The sequence below is a fragment of the Coregonus clupeaformis genome, chromosome 4, assembly GCF_020615455.1.
Source record: "Coregonus clupeaformis isolate EN_2021a chromosome 4, ASM2061545v1, whole genome shotgun sequence".
Classification (NCBI taxonomy): domain Eukaryota; kingdom Metazoa; phylum Chordata; class Actinopteri; order Salmoniformes; family Salmonidae; genus Coregonus; species Coregonus clupeaformis.
The window spans coordinates 5,896,213-5,923,983 of NC_059195.1; the positions used below are offsets into that span (position 1 = coordinate 5,896,213).

Consider the following 27,771-nt stretch of genomic DNA (forward strand, 5'->3'; position numbering starts at 1 on the left):
ATTAATGAGCGAGCTAGGACAGACGTAGTCAATAACTATTTGTTCAGCACTTTTGAAATGTACAGTGACAGAATTCAGAACATGGGCCGTTCTTACAGTATTCTCCCTGTACACCAAGTCAGAACCGTAGGATAAATAAAGGGGGCATATAAGCAGACAATGAAAGCTCTTACAATATTCGATGATGACAGTTCTCTAAAACAGGCTATAGGCTACATGTCCACCACCAAGTCAGAACAGTAGGCTAAGGGGGAAAAGGGACCAATTTATTAGGGTGAGGCACATGGGCTACTAACAGCTTACTACACAACATACACTTAGTATTACTTTCTTAGCTATAGTATACATATCTCCCGGCATATTACATAATTTATGCAGCAACATATAATACATTTTTGGACTCACCTTGTTGTGCTGTGCTCACTTGAACAGGAAGGTGGTGCAGCGGTCCTTCGTAGGCAACTTTTGTCATCAAAGTCTGTCATTCATTAGCATCAAATAGCCCCCGCGATATGCAACTTTTCAGGGAAGTTAGGAACCAATATACACAAGCAGTCAGGAAAGCAAAGGCTAACTTTTTCAAACAGAAATGTACATCCTGTAGCACTAACTCACAAAAGTTTTGGGACACTGTAAAGTCCATGGAGAATAAGAGCACTTCCTCCCAGCTGCCCACTGCACTGAGGCTAGGAAACACTATCACCACCGATAAATCTACAATAATCGAGAATTTCAACAAGCATTTTGCTACGGCTGGCCATGCTTTCCACCTGGCTACCACTACCCCGGCCACTAACTCTGCACCCTCCGCTGCAACTTGCCCATGCCCCCCCGCTTCTCCTTCACACAAATTCAGACAGCTGATGTTCTGAAAGAGCTGCAAAATCTGGACCCCTACAAATCAGCTGGGCTAGACAATCTGGACCCTTTCTTTCTAAAACTAGCCGCCGAAATTGTCGCAACCCCTATTACTAGTCTGTTCAACCTCTCTTACGTAACGTCTGAGATCCCCAGAGATTGGAAAGCTGCCGCGGTCATCCCCCTCTTCAAAGGGGGTGACACTCTAGATCCAAACTGTTACAGACCTATATCCATCCTGCCCTGCCTTTCGAAAGTATTTGAAAGCCAAGTTAACAAACAGATCACCGACCATTTCGAATCCCACCGTACCTTCTCCGCTATGCAATCCGGTTTCCGAGCTGGTCATGGGTGCACTTCAGCCACGCTCAAGGTCCTAAACGATATTATAACCGCGATCGATAATAGACAGTACTGTGCAGCCGTCTTCATCGACCTGGCCAAGGCTTTCGACTCTGTCAACCACCGCATTCTTATTGGCAGACTAAATAGCCTTGGTTTCTCAAATGACTGCCTCGCCTGTTTCACCAACTACTTCTCAGATAGAGTTCAGTGTGTCAAATCGGAGGGCCTGTTGTCTGGACCTATGGCAGTCTCTATGGGGGTGCCACAGGGTTCAATTATTGGGCCGACTCTTTTCTCCGTGTATATCAATGATGTCGCTCTTGCTGCTGGTGACTCTCAGATCCACCTCTATGCAGACGACACCATTTTGTATACATCTGGCCCTTCATTGGACACTGTGTTAACAAACCTCCAAACGAGCTTCAATGCCATACAACACTCCTTCAGTAGCCTCCAACTGCTCTTAAACACTAGTAAAACTAAATACATACTCTTCAATCGAACGCTGCTGGCACCCGCCCACCCGACTAGAATCACCACTCTCGACGGGTCTGACCTAGAGTATGTGGACAACTACAAATACCTAGGTGTCTGGTTAGACAGTAAACTCTCCTTCCAGACTCACATTAAGAATCTCCAATCCAAAGTTAAATCTAGAATCGGCTTCCTATTTCGCAACAAAGCCTCCTTCACTCATGCTGCCAAACATGCCCTCGTAAAACTGACTATCCTACCGATCCTTGACTTCGGCGATGTCATTTACAAAATAGCCTCCAACACTCTACTCAGCAAATTGGATGTAGTCTATCACAGTGCCATCCGTTTTGTCTCCAAAGCCCCATACACTACCCACCACTGTGACCTGTACGCTCTTGTTGGCTGGTCCTCACTACATGTTCGTCGTCAAACCCACTGGCTCCAGGCCATCTATAAATCACTGCAAGGCAAATCCCCGCCTTATCTTAGCTCATTGGTCACCATAGCAGCACCCACCCGTAGTCTGCGCTCCAGCAGGTATATCTCACTGGTCATTCCCAAAGCCAACACCTCCTTTGGCCGCCATTCCTTCCAGTTCTCTGCTGCCAATGACCGGAACGAATTGCAAAAATCTCTGAAGCTGGAGACTCTTATCTCCCTCACTAACTTTAAGCATCAGTTGTCAGAGCACCTTACCGATCACTGCACCTGTACACAGCCCATCTGAAATTAGCCCACCCAACTACCTCATCCCTATATTGTTTTGTATTTTGCTCTTTTGCACCCCAGTATCTCTATTTGCACATAATCTCTTGCACATCTAGCATTCCAGTGTTAATACTAATTGTAATTATTTTGCACTATAGCCTATTTATTGCCTTACCTCCATAACTTGCTACATTTGCACACACTGTATATATATTTTTTCTGTTGTATTTTTTGACTTTATGTTTTTTACCCCATATGTAACTCTGTGTTGTTGTTTTTATCACACTACTATGCTTTATCTTGGCCAGGTCGCAGTTGTAAATGAGAACTTGTTCTCAACTGGCTTACCTGGTTAAATAAAGGTGAAATAAATAAAAAATCTGAATTTATGGTGCTTTCAAGAAAACTGGGAACTCTGAAAAAAGGTTGAATCATGACCTTAGTGATCTTCAGGTCAGACCTCTAGAAAGAGGCCTGAGTTCCCGACTTGGAATTCCGAGTTGGATGACCGTTCAAAACCTATTTTCCCAGTCGGAGCTAGTTTTTTCCCAGTTGTCTTGAACTCACTGAAGTCTGAGAGTTCCGAGTTTCCAGTTGTTTTGAAAGCGGCAGAAATCATGCTGGATTGATAGCATGGCCAATGTTGAATGTTTATCCTTTTAAACTTGGAAAAGAGACCCTTAAACCCAGACGTTGACCACACATCCACTCCACTGAATACCAGGCTAGTGATTGCTTTGCAATGCTTTCAGTTAATATACTGATTCCTTCCAAACCACTCATTTGCGATTTCCAACTTGTTGTGTAATGTTTATGTCCAATGGCTGATGAGCACCGATACATTTTATCTATAATTTCTCTTCATAATTTCTCTTCATATGACAAGGATTGAAAATGATTTGCCAGTAGATTGTCGACTTGATTCATGATGATGACTGCTAGCTAAGATTTTGAAAGTATAATGTTGACATGATCAGTCCAATCAAAGCTACTGTAGATATAACGTGATTTGACGTCCTTTTGATCTGTGGCCAAAGACCTTGAGCCTTCTTGGATGGGCACTTCTAATGTAACTCTATGGCTTGAATTTTTTAGCTCTCCCCGTAGATTTTGCGGTGACGTAGTGTCCCCATGAGTGACAGAACACGGAGCCAATCACGGCGCAACTAGAGAACATTACCAACCCCTACGCTCCGTATTTTCTGCTGGCTGCCCCACTACCTCAGAAAGCACTGAGCTAGGCTGAAACACCTGCATTTTGGAGCTGCCTTACTCAAGAAAGCAAAAAAGAGACCATGTTTGTATGCGGCTTTATTAACTCAATGATTTTTTTTCTCCGATGTTTGCAAACTGATATGTGACACGTATTAATGCCAAAATAACATGCAAAACAGGCAAAAAAAATTATAAAAAATATGTATTTATTTATAGCTAAACGGGTGGAGCTCAAAACAGGTGGGGCAGAGCCCTGAATGACGGGTCGCCACTGCGTTTTAGGCCTCTCCCTATTCTTGCATTTCATGCTTTGCTTTGCATTTACTGTTAACACTGGTTATTCCCCCATAAGTATCAGTCTGATTCAGCAAATTGTCTTTCCTACATTGTATGCCACAGGTCTAAATGTACATTGAGGTCTAAAAGATAAGCACTGTCCTCTCACAATATGATTATACTACAGCAGAGTATCTGTAGCAAATTCATCCTGACAAAATATTTTACAAAATCTTTCAAGAGCCCGGTATCATGAACATTGCAGGGTCATTCGTGATAGCTGCAAGCCACTGGCAGCATCGGGGTAAATCTCTGGTAGGTAGAATGCTGAAAATAACTCATTTTCACGCTTGTTTGTAATTAGCACTGCCAGACACAGAACATCACATAGGCATGATGACAAAAGTTAGAGAAAAACAAAACGTTTTCAAAACAATTTTGCCTAGAGAAGTTATGAGATTAATGTGTTGGTCGTTCGAAGTAAACAACTGCATCATCCAAGTTTGTGGCCACGCTCCCTCTACCTAGCAGGCGGTATCTGCATTCGTTATGAATGCCGGACTTTGTGGTTCACTATGAGCAGCCAAATACACAGGAAGTCGAAACTTCTCGATTCTACCAGTGAAATGAAAATGTGCTCGTTCTAGGTTGTGGTTTGGATCATTTTTATGTTTATGACAAAAAAGTAATAATATTAATTTAGTAATGACTATAGTGAAGTTTCCCTTTAAATAGCATTTATTTAGAATTGATCAAAAATTTCCAGAAATAGTTTTACCAGCTCTGTGTATCCTCAAATTGAAAAAAGTGAGGGAGTGCTGCTCCCCCACGCTCTGGCAGCACTACACCTGTGTAGCGCATACAGCATCTAATGGCCACGTTTCTGTTCTTGTTCCAGGGAAGCACTACCGCAAGTCCTGTGCCTCGTCTGGGGCCTGCCTCATCGCCTCATCTGGCTACCAGCAGTTCTGCACAGGGAAGCTCTACTCTGTGTGCATCAGCTGCTGCAACACACCCCTCTGTAATGGACCCCGTCAGAAGAAACAGAGTTCCAGAAACAGAGTTCCCTCTGCCGCCTCATCTCTAAGCCTGCTACACAGCCTTTCCCTCCTTTTTCTTCCCTTCCTCATGCGCCCACACTCCATATTCAACTGAGAGGCTATGATTGGCTGGTTTGGTCTCATCAAGACTGTGGTCCAGCTTTTGAGGCTTTTGAGCCTGTGTTTCAGTGAAAGGTTATCCTGCCTGTATGGTGTCTATATCTTCAATGGATGTATGACACTGTCCTAATATGGACACCGTATTTAGATGATGTCCTAATAAGGACAGCAACTAAAGGTCAAAGGACATTGATTGAAGAAAGGTTCTGAAGGAACCTCCCAAATATGTTTATAAAGTCAGTGGAAGTGAAGTGGCCATGGAGTGACGTCACTTCCAACAGGTCACTTTTTTTCTGTGGACTCTATGGGGCTGATCTTTACATTGACATCACTGATTGACACATTGACTGGCCAACTGAGGGCACTACAAGGTGATATGTATATTTGTAGATGAACTGGACGAGGAATATTTGTACAGTAAGGGCTCTATTCAATCTGTATCGCTGAAGCGCTAAAGATTGCACGTGTAGAAATGTTAAGGTAATTTCCAATTGAGTCTCTGTGACAGCGGGAACATTGTCTCTAATTGTCAATCGCGCTATAAAAGTGAACTGGACTACAGACACATAAGATGAACAAAAACCCAAATAAACCAACCAAAACTAACTGACCATTTTTTAAATTACGGCATCCATTTTAGGAAGTCGTCGAGTCTGTAAGTGGTCAGTTATGGATGCCATGCAAATCAATGGAAAAGTATACTTTGGACACAATTTACAATGCAGTCACCAAGTCATGATGAACAATGTTGAGCAAGTAGTTTTCAGTTAAGTGAATGTGATAATGAGTTACAGTATGGAGAAGTGTTTATCTCATGTCAAGGAAAGAAATCACTCTAATTAACACTTCAAATACGAAGATTTTTCAATGTTCCAGCTTTTCCAATGTACAGTACGAGATGAAATTGGTAAAAAATTATCCTGACTGTGCTTCGACTGCATGTAATATGTTAGACTCCTCACGTCTTTAGTCTGTAGAGGCACCTCACTTACAAATCAGCTTGTGACAGATTGTTGCCGTGGGACACACTGTATCCCTCTCCGATTGATTGAATACTGTAATACAGAAGACAGCTTAGTGGCTCTCCTTTGGTTCAACTTTCACGGTCACCTAGAAGTCATTCTTGACTGTATTGACTCACCACATAAATTCTACTTCATAACCGAAGCCAAGAAGCATATTAAGCCCCTCTTATCAAATCAAATTGTATTTGTCACCTGCGCTGAATACAACAGGTCTAGACCTTACCGTGAAATGCTTACTTACGAGCCCTTAACCAATAATGCAGTTTTAAGAAAATAAGAGTTCATAAAATATTCACTAAATAAACAAAAGTAAAAAAAAAAAAAAAAAGTAACACTATAAAATAACAATAACGAGGCTATATACAGGGGGTACCGGTACAGAGTCAATGTTAGTTGAGGCAATATGGGTGGGGGTGGGGGTCAATCCAAATAGTCCGGGTAGCCATTTCATTAATTGTTCAGCAGTCGTATGGCTTGGGGGTATTTTGCAGCTATCAATAAAGTGCAAAAAATGTCGAAACTGATGTGTAAAGGCGCATAGCTTTCTGTAAGCATGAGTGAGGCCACTGTCCAATATAGGCTAATGTAGGCTTCAATATAAAGGACACTTTAGGCTACTTTTAGCCATTTGCATTGCATGCGTGCTCCTTTGCACTTTTTATCGATTGCCGCTTTTATCCATGCATTTTCATAATGTGACCATGTGCCCACAGTAGGTACAGTCGTAGTGCCTAAAGTAGGTTATTGAGGTTCAGTTAGCGAATTATCAATGATCAATGATTTGGAGGAAAGTACACCACGTCGTCCTCCCAGCATGTCACTTTTTTTCCTGTTGGTAATGTTTAGGTCTTTACTCAAGTTTATTTACAAGACAAGATTACAATAATATAAAGACAACGTATGTAAGCATCCATGCGTAAAGAACAAACCTGTCCAGACCTGTTTGGATAATGCATTGCGCCATTCGGAGATACGCTTTGTAGCCTACTCTGTAACTTAACCTGCTTCTGTTTTTACTGTCTACTGTTTTTATTTATACTGTGCAATAATTTTATTTTGCACACACACCAGATACTCTGCTCGTTTGTGTGGTGACTTTTTTTATGGATGGGAGAGATACTCTGAATATTTATTTGTACGGCTGTGGACAAGTCGAGGTTATTGGGACAGTAGCCTCGCACTGGGCACAAACTGGTTGAATCAATGTTTCAACGTAATTTGTCAATGTATTGTGATGTGGAATCTGCTTGGCAAATACATTGGATTTGAAAAAGGTCATTAATGTAAACTGTTGTTTTAAGGGTGTAATTTCAACCACAGGATTATGTCATGGTAACCACATTTCAGCATAGACAAACCTTGCCGTATAAAACAACTTAAAATCTTCAACGTTATATCCACTATCAGAAAAAAACTATAGGCTGGGCAGCACCTCCTACTGGAGAATTGATCCATCTACAGCTACCCTTTGGTATCCCATCCAGGGTTTTAACCCTGCTTAGCTATGATATTTGTCGCTGACTATTACCAATGTGCTATCGTGAGAATGATTGTTACGAGAACTCCACTAAAAAACTAAATAGATTCACTGTTGCTATTGAAGTCATTCCAAAGGGTAGGTTTAACAGAGCAAATGAAATGTGACCATACTTTGTCACTCATATCATCAATGATGCTATTTAGGCCTATATAGCATTTGCAAAGTCATTAACAGCTATTGTTTCAATTCAACCCAGAATTCAACTAAAAATAAACAATACAATAAAAATAAACAATACAATAGGCCTAGGGTTTCAAGTTCTGGTTGATTTTCAAATTGAATGATATTTAGTGATATTTAATTGTGTTTGGTTAGTGATATTTAATTGTGTTTGGTTGTCAGTGCAACCAAAAATCAACAGTTAAAGAATAGCACTAAATCAAATAAAACTTTATTTAAAGTGCATTTAAAGTTTGATTTGATTTAGTCCTATTCTTTAACTTACATTTTTGGTTGAGATGGAGACATGAATTCAACATATCAAGTATTCATTTGTAGACAAACTGGAATTAAAGCCAGACTATCAGTGGCACAGATGGTACTATCCAAGCAGAAGATGCAGCTCCTTCAAATGTTGATATTTGGTTGCATTGACATCAAAACACAATTCAATATCACTTTTGAAATTCAATAAATAGCTACTAACTTGTCGACAAGTTAACAAATGATTTGTTGGATTAACGCAACCAAAAACAAAAGTTAAAGAATGGGATTAAGCCAGTGGCTCAGATGGTACTATTTAAGCAGTAGATGCATCTCCTTTAAATGTTGATATTTGGTTGTGTTGTCAACCAAACACAATTGAATATTACTTTTGTAATACAGTAAATAGTCTAAAGTTAAGACTATCTTACAAACTAATGTAACATTCAACCTTAAAGTGAGTAACACATCCATGGACACATTTTGAGGTTACTCAAACTATTAATTTCTTCTTATGTAATCACATAAAGTGTGCATGTTCAAGATAGCATGCATAGGTCGTCGCAGTTCTGTGGAGATCTTCACAATTTCTGTAATAATCTGCAGAGAATCTCGAAGGACAATGATCACTTGCGCTATTAACTTTTAATTTAACCTCAACTGCAATCATGGTTCTGCTATTAGATGAAGCACAGTGATGACACATTCATCTGTTTTGTACCACAGCATTGTTGAATAGTCATTTCTGATTGGCTAGAATGGCATTCTAGAATGGACATTAAAACAAGATAACAGGACAGTTGGAAAAGATGTCGGGACACCCTGCGATCATGACACAATAAGCGCCTACAAAGTTACAGAAAGCTAAACCAACAACCACACAAACCAAAATTGGATACATTGTGAACGCAGGTCCAACGACGAAAAAAACATAGCTAGCTAGCATTACTTTTGTTTTTGCAGCGACATTGTTTTGAGCATCAGATGACCTAACGTGGTGAATGATGAACATGAATTTCTCTGGTCCCTACTGTTGCAGTCATGACGCAAGTGGCGCTATGTTGTCAAATCCTCCCATGTTTCTAGTTTGACCAGCTGTTTTCAGCAACTGATATTTTTGAATTTGGTTGTCATATTTGCAGGTTTGCTAGCAACAAACTATTTTGCTAGCTTCTAGCCCAGTGTTTGATATGCAACGTGATCTCCTCAAATGAACAGTGTCAAGTGTCCTGAAGAGAAGGCAAACTTTTCTAGCTATGCCAGGCAAAATCGGGCATTATCAGCTCATTGTTATGGATGTATCCAAATGAATGTCAATAGAAAACAGCTACTTTGCTATTATTCTGGCTGCAGAGGTTGTGACTGTGTTAGCCATAGCTAGCGGGCTAGCTAGCAAGCAAGGGATAAGAACGTTGCCAGCGAGCATGGCAACGGAACATAAAGAACGAACGACTGGGTTGCATCCATAAATATAAAACTAATTGAACAAACGACTGGGTCGCATCTTTAGCAACCAAAAGATGAAAGTATGAATTTGCTTATATAAATGAAAATATCAATGAAAATGTTTTATTTCTACTGGTAAATGTGTGCTTATAGTATTGTTTTCTTTGGCAATTGTGGTATAAGCAGGATAAAAAGCTTAAACAAACGGAACGGAATAAACTGTAATTTTTTTCTGGCTGAAGAGGTTGCAAGCAAGGGATAAGAACGTTGCCACTGAGCATGGCAACGGAACATAAAGAACGAACGACTGGGTCGCATCCACAAATATCGAACGAATGACTGCATCGCGTTTCTAGCAACTAAAAGATGAGAAAGTATGAATTTGCTTATAAAAATATAAATAAATAAAAAAGTATTTATACCGGTAAATGTGTGCTTTCATATTGTTTTCTTTGGCAACTGTGGTACAAGTGGGATAAATGCCACCGTTCTGTACATTGCCTTGAAAAAATGAACTCCGCAAAGGGACGAGGCGGACGTCATCCATTATTTCCAAGGTAACGTAGGCATTTATTCCATAAAAAAACAGATATCTGACATTGTATTCCATTCTGAACTTTCATGTGCTTTTAAATGTTTGAAAGAGCAGTGATAGACATTTGGGTGACACATAAAAAAAAAAATAACCATCCATTTCAATTTGGCTGTGCTTTAAAGAGATTTTCTGGTACTTTTGTATACTTTTTAGCCAGTAGTTCTGAAATTAGCACTCATGAGCCAAAAGTGGTCTCTTTCTGATGTGTCCACTGAGCCGTTGGGCCCACCCTGCAACCTCATTGGATAACCCTGGGTAGGCCCTCTTGTCACTCAAATGCAAGGGGCTGAAGCTCATTGGCTAGAACTCGAATTGCTAGGGGGCTGGCCCACGTGGGGGGAAATGTACGGGAAAAGGTGTGGCACAGCTTCATGAAAACAGCCGCTTTCAAACTAGGGATTTTGTGGCTAATTGAGATAAAACAGTAATTCTCCTCATAGATTATGCATGCATGTATGAACTACACATTGACACATCCAGCCCAACGAAGGATGTTAAAAAAATACTTTCTTAGACGATTTTAGATTGGTATTTTGTATTTATTAGGATCCCCATTAGCCGCTGCAAAAGCAGCAGCTTCTCTTCCTGGTGTCCACATGAAACATTACATAGTACAGAACATTATTAGCCAAGGACTGAACTACATATCAGTACATAATACATAATACAGTTCAAATTAAAATACAAAATATATAAAATGGTTGAGTCTCTTCACAGTCCCCTTTGTGCAGTAAGGTGTTCTTTTATCTGTTTTTTTTCTTGTTTTATTGCTAGCTTGAGTTACCTGGGGTGGCAGAGAGTTCCATGTAGTTATGGCTCTATTTAATACTGTGCGTTTCCCAGCCTCTGTTCTGGACCTGGGGACTATGAAGAGACCTCTGGTTGCGTGTCCGAACTGTGTGCTAACTGCTTGAACAGACAGTTCGGCACCTTCAACACATCAAAACCTTGCACAAAGACCAATAGTGATACAGTCAATTTCTCCTCAACTTTGAGCCAGGAGAGATTGACGTGCATGTCACTGACACTTTAAATGTTTTTTTGTTGTTTTTTTTTTAAGGGGGGTAGATCAGCTTTAATACTGCAGATAGATTTGAACTTCCATCAATGTAATTGTCTGCATCACCTCCAATCCCCCATATGTTTTTTTGTAAATATACAGTGGGAGAACAAGTATTTGATACACTGCCGATTTTGCAGGTTTTCCTACTTACAAAGCATGTAGAGGTCTGTAATGTTTATCAAAAATCCAGAAAATCACATTTGTGTGATTTTTAAGTAATTCATTTGCATTTTATTGCATAACATAAGTATTTGATCACCTACCAACCAGGAAGAATTCCAGCTCTCACAGACCTGTTCTCCACTCATTACCTGTTAACTGCACCTGTTTGTACTCGTTACCTGTATAAAAGACACCTGTCCACACACTCAATCAAACAGACTCCAACCTCTCCACAATGGCCAAGACCAGAGAGCTGTGTAAGGACATCAGGGATAAAATTGTAGACCTGCACAAGGCTGGGATGGGCTACAGGACAATCTTTTTTTTTTTTTTTTTTTTTTTTTCACCTTTATTTAACCAGGTAAGCCAGTTGAGAACAAGTTCTCATTTACAACTGCGACCTGGCCAAGATAATGCAAAGCAGTGCGATAAAAACAACAACACAGAGTTACATATGGGGTAAAACAAAACAAAGTCAAAAATACAACAGAAAAAAAAAATATATACAGTGTGTGCAAATGTAGCAAGTTATGGAGGTAAGGCAATAAATAGGCTATAGTGCAAAATAATTACAATTAGTATTAACACTGGAATGATAGATGTGCAAGAGATGATGTGCAAATAGAGATACTGGGGTACAAATGAGCAAAATAAATAACAATATAGGGATGAGGTAGTTGGGCGGGCTAATTTCAGATGGGCTGTGTACAGGTGCAGTGATCGGTAAGGTGCTCTGACAACTGATGCTTAAAGTTAGTTAGGGGAGATAAGTGTCTCCAGCTTCAGAGATTTTTGCAATTTGTTCCAGTCATTGGCAGCAGAGAACTGGAAGGAATGGCGGCCAAAGGAGGTGTTGGCTTTGGGGATGACCAGTGAGATATACCTGCTGGAGCGCATACTACGGGTGGGTGTTGCTATGGTGACCAGTGAGCTAAGATAAGGCGGGGATTTGCCTAGCAGTGATTTATAGATGACCTGGAGCCAGTGGGTTTGGCGACGAATATGTAGTGAGGACCAGCCAACAAGAGCGTACAGGTCACAGTGGTGGGTAGTATATGGGGCTTTGGAGACAAAACGGATGGCACTGTGATAGACTACATCCAATTTGCTGAGTAGAGTGTTGGAGGCTATTTTGTAAATGACATTGCCGAAGTCAAGGATCGGTAGGATAGTCAGTTTTACGAGGGCATGTTTGGCAGCATGAGTGAAGGAGGCTTTGTTGCGAAATAGGAAACCGATTCTAGATTTAACTTTGGATTGGAGATTCTTAATGTGAGTCTGGAAGGAGAGTTTACAGTCTAACCAGACACCTAGGTATTTGTAGTTGTCCACATACTCTAGGTCAGACCCGTCGAGAGTAGTGATTCTAGTCGGGTGGGCGGGTGCAAGCAGCGTTCGGTTGAAGAGCATGCATTTAGTTTTACTAGTGTTTAAGAGCAGTTGGAGGCTACTGAAGGAGTGTTGTATGGCATTGAAGCTCGTTTGGAGGTTTGTTAACACAGTGTCCAATGAAGGGCCAGATGTATACAAAATGGTGTCGTCTGTGTAGAGGTGGATCTGAGAGTCACCAGCAGCAAGAGCGACATCATTGATATACACAGAGAAAAGAGACCGCCCAAGATTTGAACCCTGTGGCACCCCCATAGAGACTGCCATAGGTCCAGACAACAGGCCCTCCGATTTGACACATTGAACTCTATCTGAGAAGTAGTTGGTGAACCAGGCGAGGCAGTCATTTGAGAAACCAAGGCTATTTAGTCTGCCAATAAGAATGCGGTGTTTGACAGAGTCGAAAGCCATGGCCAGGTCAATGAAAACGGCTGCACAGTACTGTCTATTATCGATCGCGGTTATAATATCGTTTAGGACCTTGAGCGTGGCTGAAGTGCACCCATGACCAGCTCGGAAACCGGATTGCATAGCGGAGAAGGTACGGTGGGATTCGAAATGGTCGGTGATCTGTTTGTTAACTTGGCTTTCAAAAACTTTTGAAAGGCAGGGCAGGATGGATATGGGTCTGTAACAGTTTGGATCTAGAGTGTCACCCCCTTTGAAGAGGGGGGATGACCGCGGCAGCTTTCCAATCTCTGGGGATCTCAGACGTTACGAAAGAGAGGTTGAACAGGCTAGTAATAGGGGGTTGCGACAATTTCGGCGCCTAGTTTTAGAAAGAAAGGGTCCAGATTGTCTAGCCCAGATGATTTGTAGGGGTCCAGATTTTGCAGCTCTTTCAGAACATCAGCTGTCTGGATTTGTGTGAAGGAGAAGCGGGGGGGGGGGCATGGGCAAGTTGCAGCGGAGGGTGCAGAGCTGGTGGCCGGGGTAGTGGTAGCCAGGTGGAAAGCATGGCCAGCCGTAGCGAAATGCTTGTTGAAATTCTCGATTATTGTAGATTTATCGGTGGTGATAGTGTTTCCTAGCCTCAGTGCAGTGGGCAGCTGGGAGGAAGTGCTCTTATTCTCCATGGACTTTACAGACAATAGGCAAGCAGCTTGGTGAGAAGGCAACAATTGTTAGCGCAATTATTAGAAAATGGAAGAAGTTCAAGATGACGGCCAGTCACCCTTGGTCTGGGGCTCCATGCAAGATCTCCCCTCGTGGGGCATCAATGATCATGAGGAAGGTGAGGGATCAGCCCAGAACTTCACGGCAGGACCTGGTCAATGACCTGAAGAGAGCTAGGACCACAGTCTCAAAGAAAACCATTAGTAACACACTACGCCGTCATGGATTAAAATCCTGCAGTGCACGCAAGGTCCCCCTGCTCAAGCCAGCGCATGTCCAGGCCCGTCTGAAGTTTGCCAATGACCATCTGGATGATCCAGAGGAGGAATGGGAGAAGGTCATGTGGTCTGATGAGACAAAAATAGAGCTTTTTGGTCTAAACTCCACTCGCCATGTTTAGAGGAAGAAGAAGGACGAGTACAACCCCAAGAACACCATCCCAACCGTGAAGCATGGAGGTGGAAACATCATTCTTTGGGGATGCTTTTCTGCAAAGGGGACAGGATGACTGCACCGTATTGAGGGGAGGATGGATGGGGAAATGTATCGCGAGATCTTGGCCAACAACCTCCTTCCCTCAGTAAGAGCATTGAAGATGGGTCGTGGCTGGGTCTTCCAGCATGACAACGACCCGAAACACACAGCCAGGGCAACTATGGAGTGACTCCGTAAGAAGCATCTCAAGGTCCTGGAGTGGCCTAGCCAGTCTCCAGACCTGAACCCAATAGAAAATCTTTGGAGGGAGCTGAAAGTCCGTATTGCCCAGCGACAGCCCCGAAACCTGAAGGATCTGGAGAAGGTCTGTATGGAGGAGTGGGCCAAAATCCCTGCTGCAGTGTGTGCAAACCTGGTCAAGACCTACAGGAAACGTATGATCTCTGTAATTGCAAACAAAGGTTTCTATACCAAATATTAAGTTCTGCTTTTCTGATACTTACAGTGGGGAAAAAAAGTATTTAGTCAGCCACCAATTGTGCAAATTCTCCCACTTAAAAAGATGAGAGAGGCCTGTAATTTTCATCATAGGTACACGTCAACTATGACAGACAAATTGAGATTTTTTCTCTCCAGAAAATCACATTGTAGGATTTTTAATGAAATTATTTGCAAATTATGGTGGAAAATAAGTATTTGGTCACCTACAAACAAGCAAGATTTTGGCTCTCACAGACCTGTAACTTCTTCTTTAAGAGTCTCCTCTGTCCTCCACTCGTTACCTGTATTAATGGCACCGGTTTGAACTTGTCCACAACCTCAAACAGTCACACTCCAAACTCCACTATGGCCAAGACCAAAGAGCTGTCAAAGGACACCAGAAACAAAATTGTAGACCTACACCAGGCTGGGAAGACTGAATCTGCAATAGGTAAGCAGCTTGGTTTGAAGAAATCAACTGTGGGAGCAATTATTACGAAATGAAGACATACAAGACCACTGATAATCTCCCTCGATCTGGGGCTCCACGCAAGATCTCACCCCGTGGGGTCAAAATGATCACAAGAACGGTGAGCAAAAATCCCAGAACCACACGGGGGGACCTAGTGAATGACCTGCAGAGAGCTGGGACCAAAGTAACAAAGCCTACCATCAGTAACACACTACGCCGCCAGGGACTCAAATCCTGCAGTGCCAGACGTGTCTCCCTGCTTAAGTCAGTACATGTCCAGGCCCGTCTGAAGTTTGCTAGAGTGCATTTGGATGATCCAGAAGAGGATTGGGAGAATGTCATATGGTCAGATGAAACCAAAATATAACTTTTTGGTAAAAACTCAACTCGTCGTGTTTGGAGGACAAAGAATGCTGAGTTGTATCCAAAGAACACCATACCTACTGTGAAGCATGGGGGTGGAAACATCATGCTTTGGGGCTGTTTTTCTGCAAAGGGACCAGGACGACTGATCCGTGTAAAGGAAAGAATGAATGGGGCCATGTATCGTGAGATTTTGAGTGAAAACCTCCTTCCATCAGCAAGGGCATTGAAGATGAAACATGGCTGGGTCTTTCAGCATGACAATGATCCCAAACACACCGCCCGGGCAACGAAGGAGTGGCTTCGTAAGAAGCATTTCAAGGTCCTGGAGTGGCCTAGCCAGTCTCCAGATCTCAACCCCATAGAAAATCTTTGGAGGGAGTTGAAAGTCTGTGTTGCCCAGCGACATCCCCAAAACATCACTGCTCTAGAGGAGATCTGCATGGAGGAATGGGCCAAAATACCAGCAACAGTGTGTGAAAACCTTGTGAAGACTTACAGAAAACGTTTGACCTGTGTCATTGCCAACAAAGGGTATATAACAAAGTATTGAGAAACTTTTGTTATTGACCAAATACTTATTTTCCACCATATTTGCAAATAAATTCATTAAAAATCCTACAATGTGATTTTCTGGATATTTTTTTTCTCATTTTGTCTGTCATAGTTGACGTGTACCTATGATGAAAATTACAGGCCTCTCTCATCTTTTTAAGTGGGAGAACTTGCACAATTGGTGGCTGACTAAATACTTTTTTCTCCACTGTATGTCATGCAATGAAATGCAAATGAATTACTTAAATCATACAATGTGATTTTCTGGAATTTTTAGATTCCGTCTCTCACAGTTGAAGTGTACCTATGATAAAAATTACATACCTCTACATGCTTTGTAAGTAGGAAAACCTGCAAAATCAGCTGTGTATCAAATACTTGTTCTCCCCACTGTGTGTGTGTGTGTGTGTGTGTGTATATATATATATATATATATATATATATATATACATACACAGTACCAGTCAAAACTTTGGAAACACCTACTTATTCAAGGATTTTTCTTTATTTTTTTACATTGTAGAATAATAGTGAAGACATCAAAACTATGAAATAACACACATGGAATCATGTAGTAACCAAAAAAGTGTTAAACAAAGCAAAATATAATATATTTTAGATTCTTCAAATAGCCAGCCTTTGCCTTGATGACAGCTTTGCACACTCTTGGCATTCTCTCAACCAAATCAATTAACAGGTGTGCCTTCTTAAGAGTTAATTTGTGGAATTTATTTCCTTCATAATGCATTTGAGCCAATCAGTTGTGTTGTGACAAGATAGGAGGGGGGGTATACAGAAGATATCCCTATTTGGTAAAAGACCAAGTCCATATTATGGCAAGAACAACTCAAATAAGCAAAGAGAAATAGAAATGAAAGTCCATCATTACTTTAAGACATGAAGGTCAGTCATTCCGGAAAATGTCAAGAACTTTGAAAGTTTCTTCAAGTGCAGTCGCAAAAACCATCAAGCGCTATGATGAAACTGGCTCTCATGAGGACCACCACAGGAATGGAAGACCCAGAGTTACCTCTACTGCAGAGGATAAGTTCATTAGAGTTACCAGCCTCAGAAATTGCAGCCCAAATAAATGCTTCACAGAGTTCAAGTCACAGGCCTTCATGGTTGAATTGCTGCAAAGAAACCACTACCAAATGACACCAATAAGAAGAAGAGACCTGCTTTGGCCAAGAAACATGAGTAATATACATTAGACCGGTAGAAATTTGTCCTTTGGTCTGGAGTCTAAATTTGAGATTTTTGGTTCCAACCTGTTTCCTCCAGCATCTTCACAAGGTCCTTTGCTGTTGTTCTGGGATTGTTTTGCACCAAAGTATGTTCATCTGTAGGAGACAGAACACATCTCCTTCCTGAGCTGCTGTGTGGTCCCATGGTGTTTATACTTGCGTACTATTGTTTGTACAAATTAACGTGGTACCTTCAGGCATATGGAAATTGCTCCCAAGGATGAACCAGACTTGTGGAGGTCTACAATTAATTTTCTGAGGTCTTGGCTGATTTCTTTGGATTTTTCCATGATCTCAAGCAAAGAGAAACTGAGTTTGAAGGTAGGCTTCGAAATACATCCAAAGGTACACCTCCAATTGACTCAAATGATGTCAATTAGCCTATCAGAAGCTTCTAAAGCCATGACATAATTTTCTGGAATTTTCCAAGCTGTTTAAAGGCAAAGTCAACTTAGTGTATGTAAACTTCTTACCCACTAGAATTATGATACAGCGAATTATAAGTGAAATAATCTGTCTGTAAACAATTGTTGGAAAAATTACTTGTGTCATGCACAAAGTAGATGTCCTATCCGACTTGCCAAAACTATAATTTGTTAACAAGAAATTTGTGGAGTGGTTGAAAAACAAGTTTTAATGACTCCAACCTAAGTGTATGTAATCTTCCGACTTCAACTGTACATACTATTTACATTTTATGGACACAGTCAATTTTACAATAATTCTATTTTGTTCGTTTTTACTCCTGAACGTCCTCTACCCTCAACCTCTCCAATCATTTTCATGATGTCCATCCGGTTTACCTCTACATGCCATGTCACTGACACTTGCCCTCCATGTACATCGAAGTGCAATACGTGCTGCTTTGTTCTGGACCAACTGCAATTTACCTATGTCCCTCTTTGCCGCACATGACCACACAGCTGGGCAGTAGTCCAGGTGGCAAAAATAGGGACCTAATGTCTGGTCGACTGAGATGTCAAGAAGGCAGAGCAATGCCCTATCATGGACCGACCTCTTCCCATTTTAGCAACCATTGAGTATATATGTTTTGACCATGACCGCTTGCTATCTAGGGTTACACCCAGCAGTTTAGTCTCCTCAACTTGTTCAATCGCCACATTATTCAATAATAGATCTAAATGAGGTTTAGCATTGAGCGAGTGATTGCTTCTAGTTTTTGAGATATTTAGCACCAGCCTATTTTTAGTTACCCATTCTAAAACTGACTGGAGCTCTGTTAACAGTGTCAGTTATTTATTTTACTGTTGCAACCGACGTGTATACTGTTGAGTCGTCAGCGTACATAGACACACAGGCTTTATTCAAGGTCAGTGGAAGGTCATTAGTAAAAACAGAAAACAATAATGGCCCTAGCTGGCTGTCCTGCAGAACATCACACTCAACTGAAATTGCATTAGAGAGGCTTCCATAACAAAATGCCTCTGTGTTCTATTAGATAGGTAACTCTCAATCCATAATAAGGCAGAGGATGCAAATCCATAACACCTACATATTTTTTTCAGCAATAGGTTATGATCAATGACATCAAAAGCTGCACTGAAGTCTAACAGAACTGCTCCAAATAATCTTCTTACTATCAATTGTGACTGACCGGCTAAATTCGGTCTTGTGTAGTAAAATTTTTTATTGTGTTTTTACATTGGATAAAAGTAGAGACTCAGAGCTAGAAAATGGTATATCATACACTACAGTTGAGGAACAATGGGAAAGTAATTCTGCTTTGAAAGTTGATAAACTTGTAACCTCACATTTGAGAAAATGGCCCTTGAATGTTTTGGTAAACCTACTGGAGAGAAATACATGTAGCAAACAGGAGTCACAATTTATTCCGCTACTAACCTCAGCAATTTACCATCCAGGTTGTCGGTACCAGGTGGTTTGTCCTTATTTATAGATAGGATGAAGAAAATTCCCTCTTCCACACACAAATTGTGGAACTCAAAACTACAGTGCTCGTCTTTCATTATTTGGTCCATTATGCATGAATATGAAGGCTCAGCATTTGTTGTTTGCATGTCATGCCTATGTTTGCTAATCTTTTCAACAAAAAAGTTCTTAAAGTGGTAGGCAATATCAAAGAATATTCATATTAACAAGCCATCTGCCTCAATGAAGGATGGTGCCCAGTTTGCTTTTTTGCCTAGAATTTCATTAAAAGTACTCCAGAGCTTTTTACTATCATTCTTTATATACACTGCTCAAAAAAATAAAGGGAACACTTAAACAACACAATGTAACTCCAAGTCAATCACACTTCTGTGAAATCAAACTGTCCACTTAGGAAGCAACACTGATTGACAATACATTTCACATGCTGTTGTGCAAATGGAATAGACAACAGGTGGAAATTATAGGCAATTAGCAAGACACCCCCAATAAAGAAGTGGTTCTGCAGGTGGTGACCACAGACCACTTCTCAGTTCCTATGCTTCCTGGCTGATGTTTTGGTCACTTTTGAATGCTGGCGGTGCTTTCACTCTAGTGGTAGCATGAGACGGAGTCTACAACCCACACAAGTGGCTCAGGTAGTGCAGCTCATCCAGGATGGCACATCAATGCGAGCTGTGGCAAGAAGGTTTGCTGTGTCTGTCAGCGTAGTGTCCAGAGCATGGAGGCGCTACCAGGAGACAGGCCAGTACATCAGGAGACGTGGAGGAGGCCGTAGGAGGGCAACAACCCAGCAGCAGGACCTCTACCTCCGCCTTTGTGCAAGGAGGAGCAGGAGGAGCACTGCCAGAGCCCTGCAAAATGACCTCCAGCAGGCCACAAATGTGCATGTGTCTGCTCAAACGGTCAGAAACAGACTCCATGAGGGTGGTATGAGGGCCCGACGTCCACTGGTGGGGGTTGTGCTTACAGCCCAACACCGTGCAGGACGTTTGGCATTTGCCAGAGAACACCAAGATTGGCAAATTCGCCACTGGCGCCCTGTGCTCTTCACAGATGAAAGCAGGTTCACACTGAGCACATGTGACAGACGTGACAGAGTCTGGAGACGCCATGGAGAACGTTCTGCTGCCTGCAACATCCTCCAGCATGACCGGTTTGGCGATGGGTCAGTCATGGTGTGGGGTGGCATTTTTGGGGGGGCCGCACAGCCCTCCATGTGCTCGCCGTAGCCTGACTGCCATTAGGTAGCGAGATGAGATCCTCAGACCCCTTGTGAGACCATATGCTGGTGCGGTTGGCCCTGGGTTCCTCCTAATGCAAGACAATGCTAGACCTCATGTGGCTGGAGTGTGTCAGCAGTTCCTGCAAGAGGAAGGCATTGATGTTATGGACTGGCCCGCCCGTTCCCCAGACCTGAATCCAATTGAGCACATCTGGGACATCATGTCTCGCTCCATCCACCAACGCCACGTTGCACCACAGACTGTCCAGGAGTTGGCGGATGCTTTAGTCCAGGTCTGGGAGGAGATCCCTCAGGAGACCATCCGCCACCTCATCAGGAGCATGCCCAGGCGTTGTAGGGAGGTCATACAGGCACGTGGAGGCCACACACACTACTGAGCCTCATTTTGACTTGTTTTAAGGACATTACATCAAAGTTGGATCAGCCTGTAGTGTGGTTTTCCACTTTAATTTTGAGTGTGACTCCAAATCCAGACCTCCATGGGTTGATAAATTTGATTTCCATTGATAATTTTTGTGTGATTTTGTTGTCAGCACATTCAACTATGTAAAGAAAAAAGTATTTAATAAGATTATTTCATTCATTCAGATTTAGGATGTGTTGTTTAAGTGTTCCCTTTATTTTTTTGAGCAGTGTAATTTATCTTTGTTCCATAGTATAGTTTATTCTTCTTTTTGTTTAGTTACGTGATTTCTCAATTTACTGTATGTTTGCCAGTCTGCTGTGCTGTCAGACTTATTTGCTATTCCCTTGGCCTCATCCCTCTCAGCCATACAGTTTTTTATTTCATCATTTATCCATGGGGATTTGGCAGTTCTAACAGGGTTTCTTGATGGGCACATGCCTATCAGTAACCGGAAGAAGTAGTTTCATAAATGCTTCAAGTGCAACGTCAGGATGTTCCTCATTACACATCAGACCAACAAATATTTTTCACATCTTCGGCATAGGAATCATTGCAAAACCTCTTGTATGATCGTTTATACACAATTTTAGGTCCAGTCTTTGGAACTTCGATTTTTCTAGATATGGCTATTATATTATGATCACTACATCCGATGGGTGTGGACACTGCTTTAGAGCAGATTTCTGCAACATTAGTAAAGATGTGATCAGTACACGTGGTTGATTTAGTTCCTGTTCTGTTTGTAAATACCCTGGTAGGTTGACGGATAACATGAACCAGATTGCAGATGGTTGAAAGCATAATGATAACACACTGGAAATTCAACTAACTTTTGGCTGTCTTTTTGAGTGGGTGAATATAGGTTGTAATCTCATTGATCAACATCTCAACCAAATATTACACAATTATCCACGTTGAAATGACGTGGTGTGCCCAGTGGGCTATTACGCCCAGTCTTAAATCGTTGGATAACAAAAGTAGGCTGTAATGATGAGAGTATAAAACTATTGACTATAAAAGTGTGCTGTTTTCTGTTGATTTATACAGCTTGTGTCATAACGGCAGGTTGGATTAATTTGCATACAGGGAGGGAACCAGTGAATCTGGTCACAATACGGACGAAGTGGGCAGATAAGATACATTCTATTACCATGTGTAGAAGCAACAAATCTCGATCGTATCCTCTTGTTCGGGTGACGACAACCACATGTTAATGTAAGGTGTAAACACAAGCCAACTCTGTGATACATGTATTTCAATAAACTTCAAAGCAACGAACGAGTCCCATTCTATTTCAGTCTCATCAGGCTCGTTTCCCTTTCGCACCGAAATCGAGCGTGATTCATCGGTTGTCGGAAGGGCCTCCTCAGGGCTGGGAGATGGAGTGTACTTAGGACTATGTAAGGTAGTGAACGTAGGCATCTTGAACTCCAAGCTCTAAGTCTGAGTAGACCCGCCGCCATGACCACAACGCAGCGACTTTAGCAGAGGCCACAGCGAGCGGGTCGAGTTGGCCTTGGAGCTCCTCAGAGTCCGTTTGTTGACGTGCTCAATGGTGAGGCGGCAGCGCAGCACCTGGACGAAGACCTGTTGGAACTGGCGGAAGGAGAGGTTGTACAGGAAGGGGTTGAGCACGGAGCTGAGGTAAAAGAAGGTGTCGGCCACGGGGTGCAGCACCACATAGCTGCGGAAGTAGGGCATGGTCCAGCTGGACTTGGGCACAGAGGCGGTCATCAGGCGACGGACCTGGTTGGGCAGTCAGCACAGGGTGAGGGAGCCCACTATTAAACCTGAGAAAAGAGGGATGGAAACAGGGAGAGAGAGAGGGGGAAGAAGAGAGAGGGAGAGTAAGTAATTAAGAATATGTGAGAATAGGGCAGTGGACTAATGAATAATGCAAATAAATGTCAGTGCATGGAGGTCCGTGCTGGTGTACAAAAAACGGCCAGTTAGTCCTTAGGGGTCCGAGTTGATTTCAAATTACATTTCAATAATTTAGATGTATTTATATTCATATCGGCATACTACTACATGGTCCACTGATTATGAATTGAGGGCTTAAATTGAAATGCTGTGAGAAAAATCGAAACAGAAATATGGGGTATGGAAATATTTTATTCAGCCCTGTCTCACAGTGAAGTGGAGCTGAGAGTAGAAGAGGCGCATTATGGGTCGACCGTGAGTAGTCCATTAGAGGGGGTAATTACATATTCCTACTCTCGTTTTAGTGAATTTCAGACTACAACAGTACCCATTCTAATGATAAAAATTTAACAACAAATGAAGAAAAAACATCAACAGGGATTTGTATTTTTATCCAATTTATGTTTTCATTAATGGGGGTGTTATTTGATGTGTAACTGTGCCAGGCAATTATTTTTAAAGAAAAACCCAGAATAATGGCAACTGCTGAAAAACATTGTCATCGTCTATGACTGAACATTATCCTTGCCAAAATAAATATAATTGGGATTTAATAAGAATACCAAAAAACATTTATTGAGTGTAGAAGTTCTCTGTGATGATGAGGTTCAGGTTCTAGAAACATTCCTCCCTGGCTACTGTTGTATGTACTCTTTGGGGAAAACACTGATGAATAGGTTATACACTGCATGAAAAAGTGGTAACAATTTACTTGATTATAAAAAAGAATAACTCCTCAGTTACTTATCCTTGTAATTTATTTTCAAAACTTTTTAAGTGTTTAAATTAAATAAGTATTAAAAATACTGTAGTCTAACAATTTTGTTTAACACTGTAACTAACACTTTTTAAGTGTTGAAATAAATGAAACTGTTTAGTTTGCTTACCAACATGTACATGAATTTGTAGATTCTAGAAGACATAAATATCTGCACTGTTCTTATTTCCATTACATACTCTGCTGCTTATCTAAAAATTCACATGCAAATTGGTCAAATCCCACTGAATTTTGGCTTTGGCTCATACATCTTTTTTTGTGCAGACTTGAATGCAGGTTGATCTTATGTTTATACACAAAATTATTCTACAGTGTGAATGCACCATGAGGCAAAGTCATCCAGTAGCAAGTGTCAGGAATGGGTCTCAGAAAACTCAAGACAGAAACTTTAAATGTGAAACATACAGTATGCTATTTATGACTGGAAAGTAGGCTTAGATATGGCATCAGCCTGGTATGTCATGTGTATGCTATAGCAGGTGCACAAACCATGAAGTATGGTCTCAGCACATATTTATCATATGCTTTAAGCCTCATACTAAAGTAGACTAAGCTGACAGTAAAGCATGTGGAGATTAAACTCCAACCCTTGGTGGTAGTGAGTTTGGACTATTATAGCCAAACTATTCTATCACCTACAAATGTGCCAGAATTGTGTTGAAGATACAATATCCCCATCAACCATATTTCTAATGCTAAATGAATAATGCTTAGTTCCACATCAACAAATGCATCCTGAAGAGACACATTCCTGAGAGCACTAATCGAATTTCCCTATATACATCAAGTTAAGGAAATAGAAATTGACAAGATCCACAAGTCAAGTTACAGACATCGGAGGCTAAAAAAGTATGGTTTTCCTAAAATATTAAATTCATTACAAACATGTCGCTAGACAATTCATGCCTAAAGGGGTAAACAGAAAACTGATAGGGATACTGTAAGTCAAATGGAAACTTCTCACAGAATATTTAGCGGGAACATATGAATACCAAAGCTATCAAAGCAGTATTTGCTTATGTCATCAAAGACGCCAATGGTTTTCGAAATGTTCTTACATTTGGACTCTAATATACACATTATTAATGAATGGATATGAATGCTGTTATGAGTCCAAATGTAAGAAAGTTTTGTCCAAATTGGCACGATTTTCAGAGTGTACGGCTGTGCATTAATATGTAAGAGACATCTTGCCATTATTATAACAAACATTATTATATTACATTATTGTATCCAAGGGGTTTGTGGTAATTTGACGATCAATAATAGATCTGCCTCTCTGGCTATTTGTATTCCGCAGACCAAGTTGTTCTTGTGGAAGTTGGGCTTTACTTCATAATTGAAAGTTAGCTTTATAATTCTGAGAGGTATTCTTCATTCCTCTCATTCAACTGTCATGGTGGTTTGGGCATATCATTTTTACAGACAAATAGTGAAATTAGAGAACAATGCCTGAACTAGAACTAGTCTAATCTGCTCATAAAAGCCACTACTTTACTTATACTTGTCTTGTTGAGCAGCTAGAATCAGGTGTGTTAAATTAGGGTTGGACTGAAAACCCACAGGACGGTAGATCTCCAGGAAGAGGGTTGGGCAGCCCTGATCTAGAGTATCAATACCCTAACCCCTAACACGTCACAGACCAGTGAAACAATAACATTTCCCTGAACGAGCTCCAATCTGTGTTACCAGCTTCAACTTTGATTCCTCCCCAGCAGAATGAAGAACAGTGACAGCCACAGGCCCACCGTCACCGGTCACCATAAGCCACATTAGCTTGTCTCCAGGCAGAGGCCAATCCATTACTAGGCCGATGTGACCATAGCATGTTAGCCTTAGCAGAGGTCAACCCATTACAGGCTGGAAGGGCCACTGCGCTCAGCTGATTACCAGCTGGGTCACTGGCAACAGGACCATTCCCTTCCCTCCTATCAGCAAGGCCGTGAGCTAGTCAGCACACAACATGCAGACAGCTACCAAATGCCATCAGTGGCCACCCTTCCAACAATTCAGCAAAGGGACAAATGGGACTGGAATTAAAGGAAGGAAAGCCTGCACATGGTACTGTATACACTGCTACTGTGCTTTATTCCTGCTCATCATACATACAGTGGGGGAAAAAAGTATTTAGTCAGCCACCAATTGTGCAAGTTCTCCCACTTAAAAAGATGAGAGAGGCCTGTAATTTTCATCATAGGTACACGTCAACTATGACAGACAAAATGAGGAAAAAAATTCCAGAAAATCACATTGTAGGATGTTTAATGAATTTATTTGCAAATTATGGTGGAAAATAAGTATTTGGTCAATAACAAAAGTTTCTCAATACTTTGTTATATACCCTTTGTTGGCAATGACACAGGTCAAACGTTTTCTGTAAGTCTTCACAAGGTTTTCACACACTGTTGCTGGTATTTTGGCCCATTCCTCCATGCAGATCTCCTCTAGAGCAGTGATGTTTTGGGGCTGTCGCTGGGCAACACGGACTTTCAACTCCCTCCAAAGATTTTCTATGGGGTTGAGATCTGGAGACTGGCTAGGCCACTCCAGGACCTTGAAATGCTTCTTACGAAGCCACTCCTTCGTTGCCCGGGCGGTGTGTTTGGGATCATTGTCATGCTGAAAGACCCAGCCACGTTTCATCTTCAATGCCCTTGCTGATGGAAGGAGGTTTTCACTCAAAATCTCATTATACATGGCCCCATTCATTCTTTCCTTTACACGGATCAGTCATCCTGGTCCCTTTGCAGAAAAACAGCCCAAAAGCATGATGTTTCCACCCCCATGCTTCACAGTAGGTATGGTGTTCTTTGGATGCAACTCAGCATTCTTTGTCCTCCAAACACGACGAGTTGAGTTTTTACCAAAAAGTTATATTTTGGTTTCATCTGACCATATGACATTCTCCCAATCCTCTTCTGGATCATCCAAATGCACTCTAGCAAACTTCAGACGGGCCTGGACATGTACTGGCTTAAGCAGGGGGACACGTCTGGCACTGCAGGATTTGAGTCCCTGGCGGCGTAGTGTGTTACTGATGGTAGGCTTTGTTACTTTGGTCCCAGCTCTCTGCAGGTCATTCGCTAGGTCCCCCCGTGTGGTTCTGGGATTTTTGCTCACCGTTCTTGTGATCATTTTGACCCCACGGGGTGAGATCTTGCGTGGAGCCCCAGATCGAGGGAGATTATCAGTGGTCTTGTATGTCTTCCATTTCCTAATAATTGCTCCCACAGTTGATTTCTTCAAACCAAGCTGCTTACCTATTGCAGATTCAGTCTTCCTAGCCTGGTGCAGGTCTACAATTTTGTTTCTGGTGTCCTTTGACAGCTCTTTGGTCTTGGCCATAGTGGAGTTTGGAGTGTGACTGTTTGAGGTTGTGGACAGGTGTCTTTTATACTGATAACAAGTTCAAACCGGTGCCATTAATACAGGTAACGAGTGGAGGACAGAGGAGCCTCTTAAAGAAGTTGTTACAGGTCTGTGAGAGCCAGAAATCTTGCTTGTTTGTAGGTGACCAAATACTTATTTTCCACCATAATTTGCAAATAAATTCATAAAAAATCCTACAATGTGATTTTCTGGATTTTTCTTTCTCATTTTGTCTGTCACAGTTGACGTGTACCTATGATGAAAATTACAGGCCTCTCTCATATTTTTAAGTGGGAGAACTTGCACAATTGGTGGCTGACTAAATACTTTTTTGGGTAAAAACTCAACTGGTCGTGTTTGGAGGACAAAGAATGCTGAGTTGCATCCAAAGAACACCATACCTACTGTGAAGCATGGGGGTGGAAACATCATGCTTTGGGGCTGTTTTTCTGCAAAGGGACCAGGACGACTAATCCGTGTAAAGGAAAGAATGAATGGGGCCATGTATCATGAGATTTTGAGTGAAAACCTCCTTCCATCAGCAAGGGCATTGAAGATGAAACGTGGCTGGGTCTTTCAGCATGACAATGATCCCAAACACACCGCCCGGGCAACGAAGGAGTGGCTTCGTAAGAAGCATTTCAAGGTCCTGGAGTGGCCTAGCCAGTCTCCAGATCTCAACCCCATAGAAAATCTTTGGAGGGAGTTGAAAGTCCGTGTTGCCCAGCGACAGCCCCAAAACATCACTGCTCTAGAGGAGATCTGCATGGAGGAATGGGCCAAAATAC

At 41.7% G+C, this 27,771-nt stretch overlaps 1 protein-coding gene and 1 pseudogene across 1 annotated transcript in view; one reads left to right on the top strand and one right to left on the bottom strand.

Moving 5' to 3' along the window:
- The window catches only part of LOC121555632 (ly6/PLAUR domain-containing protein 1-like), a 45,652-nt gene extending 39,356 nt beyond the window's left edge, over window positions 1-6,296 (top strand). Inside the window, exon 3 of the mRNA XM_041869463.1 lies at window positions 4,778-6,296. Within this exon, the coding sequence (XP_041725397.1) occupies window positions 4,778-5,034 (257 nt within the window). The 3' untranslated portion in view covers window positions 5,035-6,296. The remainder of the gene's footprint in view (window positions 1-4,777) is intronic.
- Window positions 6,297-22,350: 16,054 nt separating this feature from the next.
- LOC121548215 overlaps window positions 22,351-27,771 on the bottom strand; it is an 88,139-nt pseudogene continuing 82,718 nt past the window's right edge.